Below are 22,726 nucleotides of genomic sequence, written 5' to 3' on the forward strand. Positions count from 1 at the left end.
CATTAATCAGTGTTAATTAATCTTGCCTCCAGAGGTTGTGGGCGCTGCATCCCTGGAGGTTTTCCAGAAGAAGACCGGACAGCCGCTTGGGTCAGATTGTATCGAGTCTCCTGCTTGAGCAGGGGGTTGGACTAGATGGCCTCCAAGGCCCCTTCCAGCTCGGTTTCGCTGTCCTTCTAGCCCTCCATCCCGCTGCCTTTCTGCGCCTGCCGATTTGACCCATTTGTTCAAGCCATATTGCCGTCATCGTTCCGGCAGCTCCCTTTACGGGCCGAGCCTGCTTAATTGGTACCTAGTTTAGGATTACTTTTAATGAAAAGCAGGCTAAAGCCCATTATAAATAAATAAACATTAAAATCAAAGTGAGATCCCGCAGCCCTTGCCGACGACAATTGAAGTGCTCAGCTTTTAAGTCGTCTTTCCCAGGCCCCTCTGGGCAGGGCACCGTCTCCAAGCCTTCTTCCCTTTATTTTATTTTGCCTGCGGAGAGAGAGCTGGAGGGGCTAATCGGTGGGACGAGGCGGAGGTGATTATATCCTGCCCTACTTCGAGCTGGCTGCGCGATCAGCTGCTCTGGTTCACGGTCGAGCCAAGGCATCTCCGTGGTCCTGGGAGCAGGGGCGGCGACGGTGGCCGGGATGAACAGAGTTGAAAGGGACCTCGTGGGGTCGTCTAGTCCAACCCCTTCTACTCTTCCACTTCTGAAGAGGAGAAAGGCCTGGGAAGGCTTCCCCTCTCCTCCCTCCACGATACTGAAATTGCTAGATAGATAGATAGATAGATAGATAGATAGATAGATAGATAGATAGATAGATAGATAGATAAGAGAGAGAGACAGATGATACAGATTTACAGGTGATAGATAGATAGATAGATAGATAGATAGATAGATAGATAGATAGATAGATAGATAGATAGATAGATAGATAGATAGATAGATAGATAAAGAGTCCTTGCACCAACCTCCTTGGAGAGGATTTGGCACCCACCTAGGAGTTAATACTCCAGGAGGGCCCAGTCGCTGAGTTAATTAAAAGCAGAGTTGAGTGGGCCAATTCCACCATCCCGTCCTTCCTTCGTGCTGAAGGTCTTTAGGAGGACGTGGAAAATGAGAAGGCAGTGGCGTTGGGGAAGCCTTCCGTGATTGGGGAAGGAGAAAACCTTGCGGTGGGCTGCAGGCCAACTCTGGCTCTCAGGGTGACCCTCAATGTAAAAAAAAAAAAAAACAAGAATTGTCCACAAGGAGAGAGTTGGAACAGGCTGCGTTCTTCTTGGGGGCGAGAAATGGCAAGAGATAAAAGGGGTAACCGGCTACCGGCAGAGGTAGTTGGGTGGTAGCGATAGAAGAGAATATTTTGAACTTGGGGCTGAACTGTGGGGTCCTGGGTGCTCTCGGAGGAGGAGGAGGAGGAGGAGGAGGAGGAAACTGGGAGGTTCTTGGAGGTTAGCTGTTTTCTTGGAGACGTTTCGTGACCAAACTAGATAACGTCATCCGTGCTAGGGGTGAGGAGGAGGGAGGAATGCTTGGTGCTTTCTGCATTTGGTGGTTTTCTTGCAGCTATTTCATGACCCAACTAGGTTACCCCATCAGTGCTAGAAGGGAGGAGGGTTTGTGGGGAGGAGGAAGAAGAGAAGGAAGGGCAGAGTCCTTGGAGGTCTCTGAGATCGGTTGTCTCCTTGAAGATGCTTCATGACCCAACTAGGTGACATCATCAGTGGTAGAGAGGAGGAAGAGGAGGAGGACTGTGGGGTCCTTGGAGCTCTCGGAGCTTGCTTTCTTGCAAACGTTTCATGACCCAACTAGGTAACATCCTCAGTGCTAGAGGAGAGCGGGGTTTGCACCTTCTAACACTGATGACGTTCCCCAGTTGGGTCATGAGACGTCTGCAAGAGAACCACACAGCTCAAAGACCCCGAAGTTGGGTGAAGGTGAACTGGAAGATGTCTTCTTCTCTGACAAAGCTAGAAAGTCCTTGAAAAGGTTTGTGGTATCTCTTGTTCCGGAGGGTCCTTCTGACCAGGGAACCTGTCCTTTGAGCATCCTTTTGAGCAAAGCAGTCCAGCCTGGAACCCCTAGGAGACTGACCATTACCTCTGCTCCTTGGACCACTGCAGAGGGTGGAGCAGGTTAGCTCCGACTCCCCAGAGACAGAGGTAGCCTGCTGGTTGACCCACTGTCATGGGAGTCTGCTGTAGTTCCTTCTTACCAGATATACAGAGTTGCAAGGGACCTTGTAGGTCATCTAGTCCACCCCCCTGCCCAAGCAAGAGACTTTACACCATTTCTGACAGAGGGCAGTCCAGTCTCTTCTTGAAAGCCTCCAGGGATGAAGCTCCCACAACTTCTGAAGGCAACTTCTGTTCCATGGGTTGATGGTTCTCACAGTCAGAAAGTTTCTCCTTATTTCCAGATTGAATCTTCTCCTTGATCAGTTTCCATCCATTCTTCCTTGTCTGGCCTTCAGGTGCCTTGGAAAATAGCTTGACCTCTTCTTCCTCTCTGGGGCAGCCCCTCAAATATTGGAAGATGCTCTCCTGTCTCCCCTGGTCCTTCTCTTCACCAGACTAGCCAGGCCCAGTTCCTGCAACCGTTAGTCTCCAGTTCCCTCATCGTCCTGGTTGCTCTTCTCTTCACTCTTTCTAGAGTCTCAACATCTTTTTTATAACGTGGTGACCAAAACTGGATGCAGGACTCTAGGTGTGGTCTTACTAAGGCTTTATAGAGTGGGATTAGTACCTCACTTGATCTCGATTGTATCCCTCTGTTAATGCAACTTAGGATTGCATTGGCTTTTTTGGTTATCACTGCACACTGCTGGCTCATGTTTAGCTGGTTGTCCACTAAGACTCCAAGATCCCTCTCCCAGTTCTTGCTACTGAGTCTGGTTTCACCCAGTCTATGTGTGTACTTTTGGTTTTTCTTGCCTGAGTGTAGGACTTTACTTTTCTCTACGTTGAATTTCATTTTGTTATATACAGCCCAGGGTTCTAGTCTGTCGAGATCCATCTGGATCTTGAGCCTATCTTCTTGGGTGTTAGCTATTCCTGCCAGCTTAGTATCCTCTGCAAATTTGTTTAAGTTCCCCTTCTGTTCCCTCCTCTAAGTCGTTAATGAAGATACGGAAGAGTCCTGGCTGGGCCTAAGACGGAACCTTGTGGCACCCGACTGCTTCCTTCCCTCCGTCATTAAAACTCCTTCGGGTTTGAATCGTCTCTTCTCCGATCCCAGTGAAATCAGCAATCTTTCCTGAGAAGGACCAGCCGTTGTGGTGGAGGCATCTACCTACAGCTTATCTCCATCAGCCCAAAGATGTCTGATTTCAGGAGAGACCCCATTGCTAGCCAGCCAATGGATGACTGACAGTTGAGAATTGCAGAATAAGGACACCTCTTAAAGAGGCCGGACCTGCCAGCGAATTACCCTTTGCTAACTAACAGCGTTTTGCAGCCGAGCCCCAACCAAGGTGCCCATTTTGTGGCGAGAAAAAAAACCCGACGTCCTAAATGGAAGCGAACGTAATTGGGTTGCGTTTTCCGCAGCCCCGGCACCGGGCGCCCGGGCTGGCCCGCCTGCAATTATTTTTAAAATATTCCAATTGAAATGAAAATATAAAAGAGATATTTAGAATATTTATTCTATTAGCCAAACGTGCTTACGGCATCACTTTTGGCGTGTCAGAAAAACATTCTTCTACAGATGATGGATAGCAGCCTGTATTACACACACATATATATATATAAATATATAAATATATGGAAAGGGGGAGGGGAGAAGGAATTGCTGAGCATGCCATATTTAACTGAGTGGGGGGAAGAGACAATACCCAGCCTGGGCCGTGGAGGGTTAATTTTATTCTCTAAATAATATCCAAAGTGCTGAGTCCGTGCCTTTTGCGCAACGTAGAAAGTCCTCAAATGGGCCCCGGAGAGTTTATAATATTCTACTGAATCAAGTAAAAATGTTAACCTTGTTCATAAAACGATGGCTTGTTAAAAGATGTGCAGTCCCTTTTCGTGTGAATAATTTAGAACGGGAGTAAATCTCACCCTCTCATTCGTTTCCTCCCTCCCTCCCTCCTTCTTGTCTCTTCGGTGTGTCCAAGGCGCAAGAGCCCAGACCAGCTGTCTGCCGGATTTGTTTTCCTTTTTAAACTTTGCAAAGGACAAAGGCAGGAAGGTGGGTGGGTTCGGGGTCAGCGGAGAGGGGAGGGGTCCTGGGCAGAGCCTCCCCTGAAGGATCTCCCCATATCCAGCTGAATGTCTGGAGAGGTTCTCCCTCATTCAAGCCACGGTTGTCCCAAAGGTGCCTTTTTTTTTTTTGCAAAAGGCAGCTTGACTTGACTAACAGAATGATGGCATTCCTTCTGAGTTTGTTTCGAAGGCTGATATTTTTCAGCCACCGAGTTGGAGTGAATGGACGGCTTGGACCCAAAAGAATTGCTGGACTGCCAGGACAGGCTGGGAGGGAAGCTACAGAATTAAGTCCAGGCCCCAAAATGTCCAGGGGTAGGATTGGGGGTCACTTCATTTCAGGAGAAGTGACCACTCATGATCCAAGTTGGCTGCATCAACAGAGGGCTAGAATCAACATCAGATGAAGTGTGAAATACCGCTTTATAAGGCCTCGGTAAGGCCAGATTTGGAATACTGCGTGCAGTTTTGATGGCCACGATGTAAAAAAAGATGTTGATACTTTAGAACAGGGGGGGGTCCCCAAACTTGGCAGCATCGCTGGCTGAGGAATTCTGGAAATTCAAGTCCACAAGTCTTAAAGTTGCCAAGTTTGGAGACTTCTCCTCTAGAAAGAGGGCAGAGAAGAGCAACAAAGGTGATATGGGGACTGGAGGCTAAAACAGATGAAGAATAGTTGCTGGAATTGGTTATGTCTAGTTTGATGAAAAGAAGGACCAAGGGTGACAGGATAGCAGTGTTGCAAAATCTCAGGGGCTGCCCCAAAGAAGAGGGAGTCAAGCTATTCTCCAAAGCCCCTGAAAGGCAGCATAGATGGTAACTCAATAGTCGTAACTGTGAGTTGGAAAGGGACCTTGTAGGTCATCCAGTCCAGCCCCTCACCCAAGCAGGAGACTCTACACCGGGGGTTCCCAACCTGGGGTGCTCGCACCGCCTGGGGATGCGAGACGATATTCCAGGGGGTGCGAGAAAAGTCCAGGTAAATAATAACAGCATTTTGGCATTGTTATTTATTATTTATTTCACGGGGTGCGAGGTTTGAGTAAAATTTCTTTAGGGGTGCGGGGCGAAAAACAGGTTTGGAGCCACTGCTCTACACCATTTCTGACAGATGGCAGTCCAGTCTCTTCTTGAAAGCCTCCAGGGATGAAGCTCCCACAACTTCCGAAGGCAACTTCTGTTCCGTGGGTTGGTTGTTCTCACTGTCAGAAAGTTTCTCCTTATTTCCAGGTTGAATCTCTCCTGGATCCGTTTCCATCCATTATTCCTTGTCTGGCCTTCAGGTGCCTTGGAGAATAGCTTGACCCCTTCCTTCTCTCTGGGGCAGCCCCAGGGGTGGGATTCTACCAGTTCGCACCTATTCACTAGAACCGGTTGTTAACCTTCTAAGCAGTTTGGAGAATCGGTTGTCAGAAGAAATTACTGGGCTAATCCTGTAAGGAAGGCAGGAAGGAAACATTCTGGTGTTGCTTACAGAAACTGCCTCTCCATTAACCCTTATTACGTTCTTGGCAGGACTAGACTTCTCTGGAGTTATTTTCCCCTCCTTTGCTGGTTTGTGTGGAGTGACCATTCAAAGTTACAATGGCACTGAAAAAGTGATTTATGACTATTTTTCACACTTACGACTGTTGCTGCATCCCCACAGTCATGAGGCCAGGCGAGGACATGTGTGCCTCGATGTGAGTGATATTGAGTTGGCCACACCCAGCCAATAACATGACCACCAAGCCACACCCACCCCTAAGCCATGCCCACAGAACCGGTTGTTAAAAAAAAATTTGAATCCCACCCCAGCCTGACCCCCTTCCTCCTCTCTGTGGCAGCCCCTCAAATATTGGAAGGCTGCTCTCCTGTCTCCCCTGGTCCTTCTCTTCCCTAGACTAGCCAGGCCCGGTTCCTGCAACCATTCTTCGTATCTTTTAGTCTCCAGTCCCCTCATCATCCTGGTTGCTCTTCTCTGCACTCTTTCTAGAGTCTCAACATCTGTTTTATAGTCTGGTGACCAAAACTGGATGCAGGACTCCAGGTGTGGTCAAGCTATTCTCCAAAGCACCTTTGAAGGTCAGACAAGGAACAATGGATGGAAACTGACCAAGGAGAGATTCAACCTGGAAATAAGGAGACATTTTCTAACAGTGAGAACAATCTACCCCTGGAACAGAAGTTGCCTTCGGAAGTTATGGGAGCTTCATCCCTGGAGGCTTTCAAGAAGAGACTGGACTGCCCTCGGTCAGAAATGGTGTAGGGTCTCCTGTTGGGTGGGGTGGGGGGGGTGGACTAGATGACCTACAAGTTTATTTATTTTATTTATTTTATTTATTTGTCAATTGTTTACGAGATAAGTAAAAGTGTATACATAATTATGAATACATGAAATGAGTACATATAAGAAAAATAAAAAGAAACAATAGGACAGGGACGGTAGGCACGTTGGTGCGCTTATGCACACCCCCTAGAGACCTCTTAGGAAAGGGGTGAGGTCAATAGTAGACAGTCTAAGGTTAAAGTCTTTGGGGGTTTGGGGAAGAAACCACAGAGTGAAGTAGAGTATTCCAGACATTGACCACTCTGTTGCTAAAGTCGTATTTCCTGCAATCAAGTTTGGTGCGGTTAACCTGGAGTTTGTATCTATTGTGTGCTCTTGTGTTGTTATGCTTGAAGCTGAAGTATTCATTGACAGGCAGGACATTGCAATGTATGATTTTATATACCATGCTTAAATCAGACCGAAGACGGCGTAATTCAAGGTTTTCTAGTTCTAGAATTTCAAGTCTGGTGGCAAGTTCCCTTCCAACTCTCTTAATCTGGTAGGTAGGTAGGTAGGTAGGTAGGTAAGTAGTAAGTAATAAGTAAGTTATGGGAGCTTCATCCCTGGAGGCTTTCAAGAAGAGACTGGACTGCCCTCTGTCAGAAATGGTGGAGAGTCTCCTGCTTGGGCAGGGGGTTGGACTAGATGACCTGCAAGGTCCCTTCCAACTCTGATTATCTGTTATTATCTGAGATCCAGACCGTTCCAATGACTATGTAGGGTTTTTGCAGATTTATGCTCTGTAGACAAACCCGAACCACCAAACAGTCAAAGCGAATCGGACGAGAGTCAGCAGAAGGCCAAGTGGGCTGAATTTAGATCTCTCGTGGAGGGCAAAGGGACTCGAAACTTACGACGCCTTTGACCCCTCCCTCGGTCTCAACCTGGTCCTTCCTTTCACCTCCGCTTCCATCCCGGCTGCAAAAAACCATGGTTTGTGCGGCCCCGGAAACAGGCCGGGGTGGAGGCCATCTCTTACTCTTCGGCTGCAGCAGGGGGCAGCGCTGGCCTGAGCTGCCAAGACTGGCTGGAAAGAGTCAGCGGGCTCCGGCCTCTGCCTTTGCCGGTGACCCCCCCCCCCCTCCTCAAATGTCTCCACAGGGCCATCTGAGTGACAGGGGCGTCACTCAAGAGCTGCCCCGGGACAATAGATGATGGTTACACTTGGGACGGTGTTGCTGGTTATTTCTGCAGAAGCTCTCTCCCTCCTTCCCTCTGTCTCTCTTTTCCCTCTCTTCCTTGCTCACAGTTGCACAAAAGTCTCCTTGCCCCGTTTAAAAATGAGTACCATGTTTGAAAAGTTTAAAAGAGGAAGAAGAAGGGGGAGGGCGGGGTTATAATGTTATTGGCAGGAAACCAATATGGAGAATCTGATAATAATTGGGAAGTGGGTGGAGGGAGGAGTTGGTATGAATTCTTTCCCTTCCCTTCCCCTTCATTTCCTTTCCTTCTTTCCTCCTTTCCTTTCCTTTCCTTTCCTTTCCTTTCCTTTCCTTTCCTTTCCTTTCATTTCATTTCCTCTCCATTCCATTACTCTTTCCTTTCCTTTCCTTTCCTTCTTTCTTTTCCTTCCATTCTCTCCTTCCTTTCCCCTTCATTTCATTTTCTTCTTTCCTCCTTTCCTTTCCTTTCCTTTCCTTCCTTTCCTTTCCTCTCCATTCCATTCCTTTCCTTTCCTTCCTTTCATTTCTTCTCCATTCCATTCCATTACTCTTTCCTTTCTTTTCCTTCTTTCTTTTCCTTCCATTCTCTCCTTCCCTTCCCCTTCATTTCATTTCCTTCTTCCTCCTTTCCTTTCCTTTCCTTTCCTTTCCTTTCCTTTCCTTTCCTTTCCTTTCCTTTCCTTTCCTTTCCTTTCCTCTTTTCCTTTTCTTCCTTTCCTTTCCTCTCCATTCCATTCCATTACTCTTCCCTTCCCCTTTCCTTCTTTCTTTTCCTTCCATTCCCTCCTTCCCTTCCCTTCCCCTTCATTTCATTTCTTTCTTTCCTCCTTTCCTTTCCCTCCTTTCATTTCATTTCATTTCCTCTCCATTCCATTCCATTACTCTTTCCTTTCCCTCCCCTCCCTCCCCTCCCCTTCCTTCCTTCCTTCCTTCCTTCCTTCCTTCCTTCCTTCCTTCCTTCCTTCCTTCCTTCTCTCCCTCTCCCCGCCCCCGTTTGCCACCATGGGTCGGTGTCCCGGAGACAGGTTCCCAATTCAGGAGTGGTGAGCCGAGCAGGTGCCCCCTTCCTCCTCCTCCTCCTCCTCCTCCTCCTCCTCCTCCTCCTCCTCCTCCTCTCCTTGCAGCCCAGGCAAGGCTGCGGGCAATGGGTGCAGGCAGACTTGGCAAGAGCCGGAAGCCAGGAATTCCCACGGTTGGCAGGCGGCTGCCAGAGGGGGATGCCAGGCCAATCCCTCTTTCGACCAGCTGCCTCTCGACCTCTTCCTGAAATAAAGCTTTGAGGGTTGGATGCAGTTCTTGTTGTTCTGCCACTCGCCATTTTTTTGTGTGGCCGGCCCCCACGTTTTCCCCCAAAGGCCTTCCTAGGAAAGGCCTGGCTCGGTGGGCATACGAGACGGTGGCACAGCAGAATGCAGGATGACAGGGTTGGAAGGGGCCTCGGAGGCCTTCTAGTCCAGCCCCCTACTCAAGCAGGAGACCCTAGGCCAGCGGTCCCCAAACTTGGCCACTTTAAGACTGGTGGACTTCAACTCCCAGAATTCCCTAACCCCTTTTGGCTGTTGCTATTACTTTTTGCTGCTATTACATTGTTGGCTCATATTTAAGTGATAGTCCATTAGGATCCCAAGATCCCTCCCACAGTTACTGCTATTGAGCTACTATCTATGCTGCCTTCAGGGGCTTTGGAGAATAGCTTGACTCCCTCTTCTTTGGGGCAGCCCCTGAGATGTTGCAACACTGCTATCCTGTCACCCTTGGTCCTTCTTTTCATCACACTAGACATACCCAGTTCCAACAACTATTCTTTGTATGTTTTAGCTTCCAGTCCTCAAACCCTCTTTGTTGCTCTTCTATGCCCTCTTTCTAGAGTAGAAGTCTCCAAACTTGGCCACTTTAAGTCTGGTGGACTTCAACTCCCAGAATTCCTCAGTCAGCACAGCTGGCTGGAGAATTCGGGAGTTGAAGCCCACCAGTCTTAAAGCGGCCAAGTTTGAGGTTCTGGGAGTTGAAGCCCACCAGTCTTAACGTGGCCAAGTTTGGGGTTCTGGGAGTTGAAGCCCACCTGTCTTAATGTGGCCAAGTTTGGGGTTCTGGGAGTTGAAGCCCACCAGTCTTAAAGCGGCCAAGTTTGAGGTTCTGGGAGTTGAAGCCCACCAGTCTTAATGTGGCCAAGTTTGAGATTCTGGGAGTTGAAGCCCACCTGTCTTAATGTGGCCAAGTTTGGGGTTCTGGGAGTTGAAGCCCACCAGTCTTAAAGTGGCCAAGTTTGGGGTTCTGGGATTTGAAGCCCACCAGTCTTAACGTGGCCAAGTTTGGGGTTCTGGGAGTTGAAGCCCACCAGTCTTAACATGGCCAGGTTTGGGGTTCTGGGAGTTGAAGCCCACCAGTCTTAAAGTGGCCAAGTTTGGGGTTCTGGGAGTTGAAGCCCACCAGTCTTAAAGTGGCCAAGTTTGGGGTTCTGGGATTTGAAGCCCACCAGTCTAAAAGTGGCCAAGTTTGATGTTCTGGGAGTTGAAGCCCACCAGTCTTAAAGTGGCCAAGTTTGGGTTCTGGGAGTTGAAGCCCACCAGTCTTAAAGTGGCCAAGTTTGGGGTTCTGGGAGTTGAAGCCCACCAGTCTTAACATGGCCAGGTTTGGGGTTCTGGGAGTTGAAGCCCACCAGTCTTAAAGCGGCCAAGTTTGGGGTTCTGGGAGTTGAAGCCCACCAGTCTTAAAGTGGCCAAGTTTGGGGTTCTGGGAGTTGAAGCCCACCAGTCTTAACATGGCCAGGTTTGGGGTTCTGGGAGTTGAAGCCCACCAGTCTTAAAGTGGCCAAGTTTGGGGTTCTGGGAGTTGAAGCCCACCAGTCTTAAAGTGGCCAAGTTTGGAGATCTCTGCCCTAGGCCAAGTAGACCAATTCAGACAGGCCACCAGTCCCCTACAACTTCTGGAGGCAGGTCCTGGGCTCCCAAGGGGTTGTAGGGAAGCCCATCTCAGCAAGATGATTTTGTGGGTGGGGGGGGGGGCTCTCCATTCTCTCAGGGAATCCCTCTGAACCTCGGCAGGGCCCGAAAACCCAAAAGTTTGGGGAGCCCCCTCCCTTATTGCTTTAAGACCTGGCCTCCTGATGTTATGGCTGCTCCATCACTGGAAGTTTTCAAGAAGAGATTGTGGACAGCTATTTGTCCAGAACGTTTAAGGTTTTCCTTCTTGAGCAGGGGCTGGACTAGAAGACCTCCAAGGTCCCTTCCAACCCCGTCGCTCAGCTTTTCTCTAAGACACAACACGGTGCCTTCTATCCTACGTAGTGCCTATGCCCTGGGACCAGGAAATATTGGGTTAAAATTGAAAAAAAAAAACTGGCTACAAGAAGTCACCAAACACCAAACTGAACTCTTTTTACTGGGAATGATTACAGGCCGATATAAGTAAAACAAGATTAAGTATATTCTACTACATATTTTGACGGCAGCCGGAATTGCTTTCGCATAATTATGGGAAGGCGCCAATATCCCCTCAGAAGATTCAGTCATACAGAAAGTACTGGAATGTGTCGAAATGGATAAGCTGACATTGGAAATGAAAGACGAGGAAGTCTCTAAATATTACGCCGTATGGGATAAATGGTGCGAGTGGTTAAAAAAACAGATATAAAGATTAGGGAGAAGGACTACGGTCAATAAGGCAGGAGACCTTAGTCGATTATCAACATGATTATAAATATATGCCTATGGCAGTGGTGGGATTCAAAAAAAATTTTTTACTACTGGTTCTGTGGGGGTGGCAGCGGAAGGATATTGTAAAATCTCCAGTCGGAGGTGGTATTTTTCCGGTTCCGCTGAACTATTCAAAATTTCCACGGCTGTTTCTCCAGAACCGGTCAGAACCTGCAAAATACCCACCTCTGGCATATGGGATGGATGTATTTTTCAGTGCCAAATACGTCGTTCAGACGCTGATGGAGATCTGTATTTTTGACAACGGCAATTAAAAACAATCTAAAAAAAAAAAAAGACACAGCATCGGGGGTGTGGGGGAAAAACCCTCCCCCTCATTCTGCCCCTCCCCCAGCTCTCTTTCCTATCCTGAACTTCCTGCTGGATTCTCTCATGCTCCTTCGAGATGTTCGCTCTTCCTTTTTATAGTGCAGCCATCCAGGATCTGGCCGGAGGGGTAAAATTAGCTTCCCCGACAGGTGAACCAGATCAAATATCTCCAAGAATGAGATGGCCCCCTTACACCTCGAAGCTGCCGCCTCCTCCTCCTCCTCCTCCTCCTCCCCCTCCTCCTCCTCCTCCTCCCCTCCTCCTCCTCCTCCTCCCCTCCTCCTCCTCCTCCTCCTCCTCACCTCATCCGATATGCTGGGAGGCGCACAGTAATCGAATTTCTGTGTTTCGTTGGCCACTGCCCAAGAGGCCGGTGGATGCTTCGCCTTGGCGCGTCATTCTACCCGGCATGCAGTTTTGCATCTCTGGTTAGGCGTGGCAGGGCAGCGTTTCTTCTGGCTGGGATCAGAGTGTCTCTCTTCCCCCACCCCCTCCTTCTTCACCCCCACCCAGGCCTGATTGACACCCTACAATGTTCTGGAAGAGGCAAACGAGGGACCGGAGGCAAACCAAGGTCCGTTGTCAGGTCGAGGGTGACGTGACAGCAGCCTTCCAATATTTTGAGGGTCTTCCACAGGGAAGTGGAGGGTCAAGCTACCTTCCAAAGGCCCCTGAAGGCAGGAGAAGAAGCCATGGATGGAAACTAACCAAGGGAAGAAGCAACCTGGAACTAAGGAGAAACTTCCTCATCGTGAGGACAATTAACCAGTGGAACTCCTCGACTCTGGAAGTTGTGGGTGCTTTCTTCATCCCAGGAGGCTTTCAAGAAGAGACTGGACTCCCCCCTGTCAGAAATGGTGTAGGGTCTCCCGCTTGGGCAGGGGGCTGGTCCAGATGTCCTCTGAGCTCCCTTCCAGCTCTGCTCTTACTGATGGATTGACGGGATGCGAGAGACCAAAGACTATGAAGAACGGTGGCAGGAACCGGGTATGGCCAGGCTACCAGAAAAGAAGGGCCAAGGATGACCTGATGGCAGTATTCCAGTATTTGAAAGGTTGCCCCAAAGACGAAGAGGAGGCCAACTTTATTTTCCAAAAGGCAGACACAAGAAACAACGTTTGGAAACACTAACCAAGGGAAGAAGCAACCTGGAACTAAGGAGAAACTTTGTCACGGTGGGGGACAATTAACCAGGGGGACAGGTTGCCTCCAGAAGTTGTCGCTGCTCCATCAGTGGAGATTCTCCAACCCAAAGGTCCTCTTTATTTTTTCCCAAGAGGCACCTGGACTTTCGGGTTTTTCTTTGCAGACGTTTCGCTTCTCACCCCTTGAGGCTTCTTCGGGTCTGACTGGATGGTGGGGAATGGAAGGATTTACATTCCTTGCAGACGCAGCTGGTCGTTTGCATCCTTTCAGAGGGTCGTTGAGGCCCCTTGGAGGCTCTTCTGTGTCCTCAGAGTCACCTGAGTGGCGCTCCTGGTTTCCCGTTGCCTGCCATTTTGTCTTTCTCTGGAAATCCATTCCCTCCTCTTAGCTTGTGTAGCTAAAAGTCTGCAGAGATTCTCAGTCTTCCAAATCATGCTTGTCCCAAAAGTGCTTTTTTTTTTTAACCCCAAGAGGCAACGGGACTTGCTTGTTATTTTCTTTTAAAGACATTTTGCTTCTCATCCAAGAAGCTTCCTCGGTTCTACCTGAACGGTGGGGAACGGAAGGATTTATATTCTTGAGTGCTGACGACGACGGCAAAGGAGCCTTCCGTTCCCCACCCTTCTTGCATTTAGGACTGAAGAACTTTCTTTCTTTCTTTCTTTTTTTTAACTGTTACTACTTTTTAATATAAAATAGAAAAACACAAAAGAGAATTGTAAGAAAAATAGAGGAGCGCAAAGGGAAGCGAAAAAGGGGAAAAGAAAGAAAAAAGGCTTTAACTTCCGACTCCCGACGGTGCCACAGAATAAAATAATAATATCAAACCTCAACTTTTGACTTTGACGTAGAAGTATAAACTAGCCACTTTTATAACAACAAAGCTATCGAACCGGTAAAATCCAAAATCAAAAGTTCATTTTTTTTTTCTGCACAAAGTCCAGAAATGGTTTCCAAGTAGAAACCAAAGTAATTGTGTGTGTGTGTGTGTGTGTGCATGTGGGTTTTTTTTTCCCCTTTAATCAGAGCAGTCAATTTAGCCATCTTAGCAACTTTGGCAGCCGTTCATCCATTGCGGGAATCGGAGTGTCCTTCCATAGAACTGAAGAAGCTTCTTGTATGAGAAGCGAAACCTTTTCAAAGAAAACTAACAAAGCCAAGGAAGTCCAGTTTTCCTTTTGAGGGGAAAAAAAAAACACCTTTGGGACAACCAGATAACAGATGATCACAGTTGGAAGGGACCTTGGAGGTCATCTGGTCCAACCCCCCACCCAAGCGGGAGACCCTACACCATTTCTGACCGAGGGCAGTCCAGTCTCTTCTTGATAGCCTCCAGGGATGAAGCTCCCACCACTTCCGAAGGCAACTTCTGTTCCATGGGTTGATTGCTCTCATAGTCGGAAAAGTTCTCCTTATTTCCAGGTTGAATCTCTCCTTGATCAGTTTCCATCCATTATTCCTTCTCTGGCCTTCCGGGGCCTTGGAGAATAGCTTGACCCCCTTCCTTCTCTGTATGGCAGCCCCTCAAATATTGGAAGTCTGCTCTCCTGTCTCCCCTGGTCCTTCTCTTCCCTAGACCAGCCAGGCCCACTTCCTGCAACCGTTCATCGTATATTTAAGTCTCCAGTCCCCTCATCAACCTGGTTGCTCTTCTCTGCACTCTTTCTAGAGTCTCAACATCTTTTTTTTATAATGTGGTGACCAAAACTGGACGCAGGACTCTCGATGTGGCCTTACTAAGGCTTTACAGAGTGGTATTAGTACCTCCCTGGACCTCAGTTGTATCCCTCTGTTAATGCAGTTTAGGATTGCATTGGCTTTTTTGGTTGCCGCTGCACACGGCTGGCTCCTGTTTAGCTGGTTGTCCACTAAGACTCCGAGATCCCCCTCCCAGTGACTGTGAGAGAACCACCCTTGAAAGTTTGATTGGAAAGAGGCTGGACAGCCCTTCGTCCAGATTGGAATAGGACAGAAGTGTCCAACCTTGGGAACCTCCAAGACTTGTGGGCTTCAACTCCCAGAATTCCCCCAGCCAGCCTCAAAAGTTTTTTAACAGTTCCCAAGGTTGGAAAACTCTCCTGCTTGAGCGAGGGCTGGACTGGAAGACCTCCGGAGGCCCCCTTCTTCTTCTTCTTCTGTAAGCCAAGCGATGGCGTCATTGGAACCCTGCGGGCAGAGGGCACAACTCCCAGAATAGGCTGGCCGCTCGCTTGGTTTTCCTTTGGGTACAGCGGAGAAGCTGGTCAACAGATCCCCGTTCCCTTGTTACCCGGGCAGGGTTACATATTTTCCTGGGTGAGACTGCCAGGATGCCTGATCCTCCCCAGGCCAAAGATTCGAACAGGTTCAAGGGGAGGAAAAGCCCTCGTCACCGGGGGGACCGAGGCAGCATCTTCAATTTCCAACAGGGAGGGAGGTTGGGGGCACCCAGCCAGGGAGGGCGAGGGGGCACCTGTATTTTTAGCTTGCCTGGCACGGACACGCTTTCTCTGCCACTCCCGTCTCCCCGGAGCAGCCTGTCCCTTGACGTCAGAGGGATTGAATTGTCGTCGCCACGAAGAGGTGGGCAGCTTCCTCCCGCTCAACTTAGGCAGCCGCGGAAGAGTCACGTCCAGGGACTCCCCACCTCACCCCCCCCAAAAAATGAGCTTTTAAACATCCGTCGGAGCCTCTCTCTCTCATCCCTCCGTGGGCCGCTCCACCTTTCTCAGGTGGCTCAGACCAGAGGGTTAGGCCGAGCGGGCCAGAATGCGGGGGCCTTGGGCTCTGCCCCGCTGTTGTGTGTGTGTGAGGGGGTCTCAAGGCTCTGTCGGCGGCATTGTGGGAGCGCTGCGCCGGATGGATGAGCTCCGTAAGCCTCCGAGGACGCCCTTCCTCGCCAACCAGCCAGGACTCTTTGACGGATGAGCCAGGCGTGCAGAAGGAGGCGCTTCAAAGGTTCGGGTTTGTAAGCAGACCACATAGGTGTAAATTTAGCCCCCCCGCGCATTTCGAGGTAACGTCTTCCCGTATTACTCTGACCCGTCGTCCTGTCTCCGTCTTTTTTTTTCTCTGCCCATATTTGGTCACGTTTTCAGCTTGCCAAGCGTGGCGGGGCTTTAGGACATCCCAATTCCCTCTGGTCCTCTCGCAAAGAGCATGACGGTCGGGAGGGAACCTAGAGATCTTCTAGCCCAGCCCTCTCCTCACGCAGGAGCAACCCTTGTGCCATTCCAGTCCAACGGCGATCCGATCTCTTGAAAACCTCCAAAACTTCTGAGGGCAAGCCGTGCCACTAAATAATCCATTCTTCTCCATGCCAGGAAATTTCTCCTTATTTTTAGGTTGTCCCAAAAGTGCTTCACCCCCCACCCCATCCCAAAAAAAGAGACAACTAGACTTCCTGGTTTTTCTTTTCTTCGTTTCGCTTCTCACCCCTTGAAATTTCTTCAGCTGGGCTTCATCACTGGAGGCTTTCAAGAAGAGACTGGACTGCCATTCGTCAGGAATGATGTAGGGTCTCCTGCTTGGGCAGGGGGTTGGACTAGATGACCTACAAGGTCCCTTCCCACTCTGATTATCTGTTATCTGAAGTTGTGGATGAGAAGCGAAAAGTCTTCAAAGAAAAACCAGAAAGCCCAGTTGGGACAACTGTGACCTGGAGGATGGGGAATTCCCAATAGTCATTCTTTTTCTAGGTTGGATTTCTCCGGGATAAGTTTTCCATCTATTGCTTTTTGTCTCGCTTTGGAGAATAAATTGTCCCCCTCTTTTTTGTGACGGCCCCTCAAATACTGGAAGGCTGCTCTCCTGTCTCCCCTGGTCCTTCTCTTCCCTAGACCAGCCTGGCCCAGTTCCTGCAACCGTTTTTCATACGTTTTTGCCTCCAGTCCCCTCATCGTCCTGGTTGCTCTTCTCTGCCCTCTTTCTAGAGTCTCAACATCTTTTTTATAGCATGGTGACCAAAACTGGATGCAGGACTCTAGGTGTGGCCTTACTAAGGCCACATAAAATGGTATTAACATTTCACGTGATCTTGATTCTAGTCCTCTGTTTATGTACCCTAGGATTGCATTGGCCTTTTGGGCTGCTGCTGCACGTGGCTGGCTCATATTTAAGTGATTGATTGTCCAAGATCCCTCTCACAGTTACGACTATTGAGTTACCATCTATGCTGCCTTCAGGGGCTTTGGAGAATAGCTTGACTCCCTCTTCTTTGGGGCAGCCCCTGAGATTTTGCAACACTGCTATCCTGTCACCCTTGGTCCTTCTTTTCATCAAACTAGACATAACCAATTCCAGCAACGATTCTTCATCTGTTTTAGCCTCCAGTCCCCATATCACCTTTGTTGCTCTTCTCTGCCCTCTTTCTAGAGGAGAAGTCTCCAAACTTGGCAACTTTTTAAGACTTGTGGACTTGAATTTCCAGAATTCCTCAGCCAGCGATGCTGCCAAGTTTGGGGACCCCCCCTGTTCTAAAGTATCAACATCTTTTTTTACATCGTGGCCACCAAAACTGCACGCAGTATTCCAAATCTGGCCTTACCGAGGCCTTGCAAAGCGGTATTTAACACTTCATCTGATGTTGATTCTAGCCCTCTGTTGATGCAGCCAACTTGGATCATGAGTGGTCACTTCTCCTGAAATGAAGTGCCCCCAATCCTACCCCTGGACATTTTTGGGCCTGGGCTTAATTCTATCGCTTCCCTCCCAGCCTGTCCTGGCAGTCCAGCAATTCTTTTGGGTCCAAGCCGTCCATTCACTCCAACTCGGTGGCTGAAAAATATCAGCCTTCGAAACAAACTCAGAAGGAATGCCATCATAGTGTCTATATACCAGTGGTCCTCAACCTTTTTTGTATCACGGCCCAGTACAAAATGATCCACGGACCGGTACCGGCATCAGCACGCACGACCAAGGCAAGGCAAGCCGAGCGACCGGCCAGCCAGCCGTCCCCCGCCACCTTCAACTCCTCCTTTGTACCTTCTCACGGTCGATGGGCTTTTTGGGCTCTTTCTTAATCTCCTCCTGAGTAACGCGAGACTCCACCGCCATCAGGACGGCTCTTCGTTCGAAGCCGCCGCTCCCCCCTTCGACAAAACTAAAGGCGCGAGGATTCCTTCAGCATCCAAACGCCGCTTTCCAACCGACGACCGACAAGATCCCCCGGAAGCACTTTCTCAAGCACCGTCGAAACAAGATGGCGGCGCCCAAGCAAAATAGGCGGCCCGGTACAAAATGACCCACGGACCGGTACCGGTCCGGGGCCCGGTGGTTGGGGACCACTGCTATATACAGTCTCTGCAGTTCCTGAGCCAGAGTTTATATACCGTGTTTCCCTGAAAATAAGCCCTAACTAGAAAATAAGCCCTTAGTGGATCTTTTGGCGCAAATATTAATATACCGGCAAGACCAGGTCTTATTTTCAGGGGAAATGCACTAGTTCAGGGGTGTCCAACCTTGGCAACTTTTCAGACCTCTCAGACCAGCATACCCCAGCCAGCTAACTTCAACCTTCCTCAGCTCTGCCCTCTGAAGAAGTTGGACTACATTTCCCATAAGTCCTAGTCCACCAGGCCTGCTAGGTGCCAATCCCTTGTTTTCACTAGTTTCATAGGTACATTTCCTTCCGGGAGTTTTTGATGCGCTTCCGTTCATGGTTTTCCCTTTGAAATATCAACAGGTGACGGGGTGACTGCCTTATAACAGGGCTCTCCAACTTTGGCCACTTTAAGCCTGGCGGACTTCAACTCTGGGAGTTGAAGTCTTCCAGGCGTAAAGTAGCCAAGGTTGGAGACCCTGCCTTATAAGACTGTTTTTCTGGCGCCGTTTTTCCAGCGTGGAGATTGATCCTGGTTTAATCCTGATAGGAAAATGGATTGGTTTCACTCTCGTTATTTTTCCAATTGAGTCAGTAGGAGAATACAGGTAGTCCTCACTTTGCGACCACGGTTGAACCCAAAATTTCTGCGGCTAAGCGAGACAGCGGTTCAGTGACTCTTCCCCTCTTTTCCGACCTTTCTGTCTGCTGTTGTTGAGTGAAACGCTGCAGTCGTTGAGTGAATCTGGCTTCTCCATGCGCTTTCCTTGTCAGATGGTCGCAAAAGGGGACCGCCTGACCTCCCCCAGGGACATAGCAACCGCCATAAGTACATGCCAGTTTGCCAAGCAGGAGCCGTTGGCGGCGCAGTGCTTCGAATACAGTATTGCAGGCTAATTCTGCCCACTGCCAGCGGTTCGATCCTGACTGACTGGCTCAAGGTCGACCCAGCCTTTCAAGGTCAATAAAATGAGGATCCAGATTGTTGGGGGCCGGAGGCCGACTCGGTAAACTGCAGAGAAAGGGCTGTAAAGCATTCTGAAGTGGTATATAAGTCTACGTGCTAGTGCTATCCAAATTGAGATCACGTGACCATGGGGGACGGTGCAATGGTCGCAAGTGTGAAAACGATCATAAGTCACTTTTTTTTTTCCGGTGCCGTCGGAACTTCAAACGGTCCACTAAAACGAATGTTTATAAGGTGAAAACGACTTGTGACATTTACCACCACATTCAACTCTAAAAGTCGCCTTGGCCTTTTCGACGTGTGGGTTCAGCTCAAATTGGGCTCACAGCGAAGCATCAAACTTATACACACACACACACACACACACACACATGCTCTAGCAGTTGTGTGCCTTGCACTTCCTGCATCAACGTAGACCTGGTTGAACATGCAATTCAAGACTTGGAACCAGCCGTGTTAATTGTGTGGTGTTTTTTGTTTTTGTAGCCCATAAAAGGTTATTTGGTAATGTTAGTTGGCCGTAACGCGTTGATGCTGGACGTTGTTTGTCCCCGTTTAGCTTCTCAGCTCCTCCAAGCTGGCAGGAAGCCACCTCAGCTATTTGAGCAGCTCCCTGAATGCTTGAGTTCCTTCTCTGGAGACCTTTCCAGAAGGCCCTCCGTAGGTTGTGGGTTCACGGCGGCTCTTGTTGTCTTCCTTTTCAGTGCAAGAAGAAGCACACGCTGGTGTGCCCGGACTTCTCCAAGCACGGCGTCTGCCCCAAGGGCTCCCAATGCAAACTCCAGCATCCCCAGAAGAAGCACCTGGCCAAGCAAGCCAGCGCCAGAGACTCCTGCCCACCTGAGCAGGGGAACTATGCAAAGCGGATTTGGAGGTAATGAGGCTCCTCTGGGAGGAGCCTGGGAACCGTCAGAAAAAAATCGGGTTTCTTTCCCATGGCCAGGCTGGCCTCGCTGCTACTCTTCTTGGTCAAGGGTCTTCAAACGTGGCACGTTTAAGGCTGGTGGGCTTCCGACTCCCAGAATTCCTGAGCTAACATGACTGGAGGAGGAATTCTGGAATAGAGAGAGAGAGAGAGATAGAAGAGAGAGAGAGAGAGAGAGAGAGAGAGAGAGAGAATAGATAGAAAGATGGATAGATAAAGAGAGGTAGAATGGATAGAAAGATGGATAGAATAGAATAGGATAGGATAGAGAGACAGACAGACAGACAGAATAGAGCAAGGGTCTTCCGACTTGGCAAGTTTAAGGCTGGTGGACTTCCAACTCCCAGAATTCCTGAGCTAACATGACTGGAGGAGGAATTCTGGAATAGATAAAGAGAGATAGATAGAATAGCAAGAGCGAGAGAGAAAGATAGGATGGATAGGATAGGATAGGATAGGATAGGATAGGATAGGATAGGATAGGATAGATAGATAGATAGATAGATAGATAGATAGATAGATAGATAGATAGATAGATAAAGAGAGGTAGAATAGATAGAAAGATGGATAGAATAGAATAGGATAGAGAGACAGACAGACAGACAGAATAGAGCAAGGGTCTTCTGACTTGGCAAGTTTAAGGCTGGTGGACTTCCAACTCCCAGAATTCCCAAGCTAACATGACTGGAGGAGGAATTCTGGAATAGATAAAGAGAGATAGATAGAATAGAGAGAGAGAGAGAGAAAGATAGGATAGATAGATGATAGATAGATAGATAGATAGATAGATAGATAGATAGATAGATAGATAGATAGATAGATAAAGAGAGGTAGAATAGATAGAAAGATGGATAGATAGAGAAAGAGGTAGAATAGATAGAAAGATGGATAGATAGAGAAAGAGGTAGAATAGATAGAAAGATGGATAGAGTAGAATAGGATAGACAGACAGACAGACAGACAGAATAGAGCAAGGGTCTTCCGACTTGGCAAGTTTAAGGCTGGTGGACTTCCAACTCCCAGAATTCCCGAGCTAACATGACTGGGGGAGGAGACGATCCAATCTCCTTATGCAAAGCTTTATTGAGCCCATCATTTCGGCATGTACGAAAGCAAAACCAGCTCTAGCTATTTCCTGCACAAACCCGTGTTGTTAAAAGTATAGATTCTCCCTCTCCTTATTTGTTCTGACCCCCACGCCCTTTTCCGACAAATCAAACACAATCCGAACAGAAACCTTGTAAGGCTTTTACAAAATAGTTAGCTGTGATGAGCACAAGCCTTGCCAAACTGTGCAAGACTTGCCAAAAGATAACAGACAAGAAATAATTTACGATACAAGAATCTTCAAATACAAACTCAGGATACTAGAATATCCACGAGGCTGGAGTTTCAAAACGTCTTTGCCTTCTGCAAAGAAGGTTAGTTTCACAGCAGGCTTTTATCTTCTTGAAGGAGGGGCCGTCACCTTGCAGCCTCACTCCCGAGTCGCCCGTGCTGCTGCAGCTTTTCTTTCCTGCGAGCAATCCTTGGCACAGGCTCCTCGGGAACCTCCTCATCGCTGCTGCCAGCCCCCACCATCTCTGAAGGCAGCAGTCCACTCCCTGACGGTCCTGGCCCCTCACCTGAGTCCTCGCTCTCCTCAGCCGTCCGCACCTGCTGCCAGCTAACCCCAACATTATTAGGCCAGGTCACAATCGTCCGATCGTGTTTCTTAATATTGTCATGAGAAAGTCTTTTTTGGCTCTGGCAGACACCTGCAGAAGTGTCCTTGGTTCCCACGGCTATTGTCTCGTTGCCGAGAGTCTAACCTTTCATTCTTCCTCGCCCTCCACCCACCCCCTCTCGGGCGAAAGAGCAAAAAACAGCATTCAGAGCTTGACAGTTGGCCCCGGAGCCATGGTGGGAACCTGAAAAGAGGAAGGTGTTTGAACGGGGGTCTCGGACAACTGGAACAACTCGCCTGGGGACAATTCCATGTGGGATAACTCAAGAGAGGACCAGTGAATTGCAGCAGGTGTCGGCGTTCCAGAAAAGGTCCACTCCAACAAATAACCCCGAGACAGGCATCCTTTCCAAAGTTCAGTTTTTTTTATTTGGGTAGTCACCTGGCACATCTGGGGAATCCCGAATCTGAAAGCTCCAGGCTTCCCGGCAATAAGTAAAAACTACCCATCCATCCTCCGCACCCATCACCAAATCAGATTCCAACAAGGGGAACCACAAAGGAGATCCGGGTGACCTGCAAATCTTCCCGGCCGAGACGAGAAGCCACAGGAGACAGGTGTGACCCTCTCGTCCACCACGTCCCTCTCCCTCCCATTGCTTGGCCTTTGGGGCCGGGCCAGGCAAGCGCACGGGAGCGAGGGGGCCTCTGCAAAGAAGGCAGCGACCAACCAGGAACAAAAACCCTCCCTGGGAAGGAGGTCTTCTAGTCCAGCCCCCTGCCAAAAGCAGGAGACCCTTAGAGAATCATAGAATGAAAGGGTGGGAAGGGACCTCGGAGGTCTTCTAGTCCAGCCCCCTCCTCAGGCAGGAAACCCTTACGGAATCATTGAATGACTGGGTTGGAAGGGACTACGAAGGTCTTATAATCCGTCAGGTGAATCCCTGCAGTTGTTCAAATGAGGGACGCGGTTGTTAAGTGAATCTGGCTTTGCTGGTCACAAAAGAGGATCGCATGACACACACCCCCAGGA

The 22,726-nt window shown here is 49.1% G+C and overlaps 1 protein-coding gene across 1 annotated transcript in view; it reads left to right on the forward strand.

Annotated features, from left to right (window-relative positions):
- ZC3H3 (zinc finger CCCH-type containing 3) overlaps positions 1 to 22,726 on the forward strand; it is a 222,971-nt gene that overhangs the window by 185,436 nt on the left and 14,809 nt on the right. Inside the window, exon 10 of the mRNA XM_087931831.1 lies at positions 19,807 to 19,976. Within this exon, the coding sequence (XP_087787957.1) occupies positions 19,807 to 19,976 (170 nt within the window). The remainder of the gene's footprint in view (positions 1 to 19,806; positions 19,977 to 22,726) is intronic.

This window comes from Pseudonaja textilis, chromosome 3 (genome assembly GCF_049901715.1).
Source record: "Pseudonaja textilis isolate UNSWEBS1 chromosome 3, rPseTex1.2, whole genome shotgun sequence".
NCBI lineage: Eukaryota > Metazoa > Chordata > Lepidosauria > Squamata > Elapidae > Pseudonaja > Pseudonaja textilis.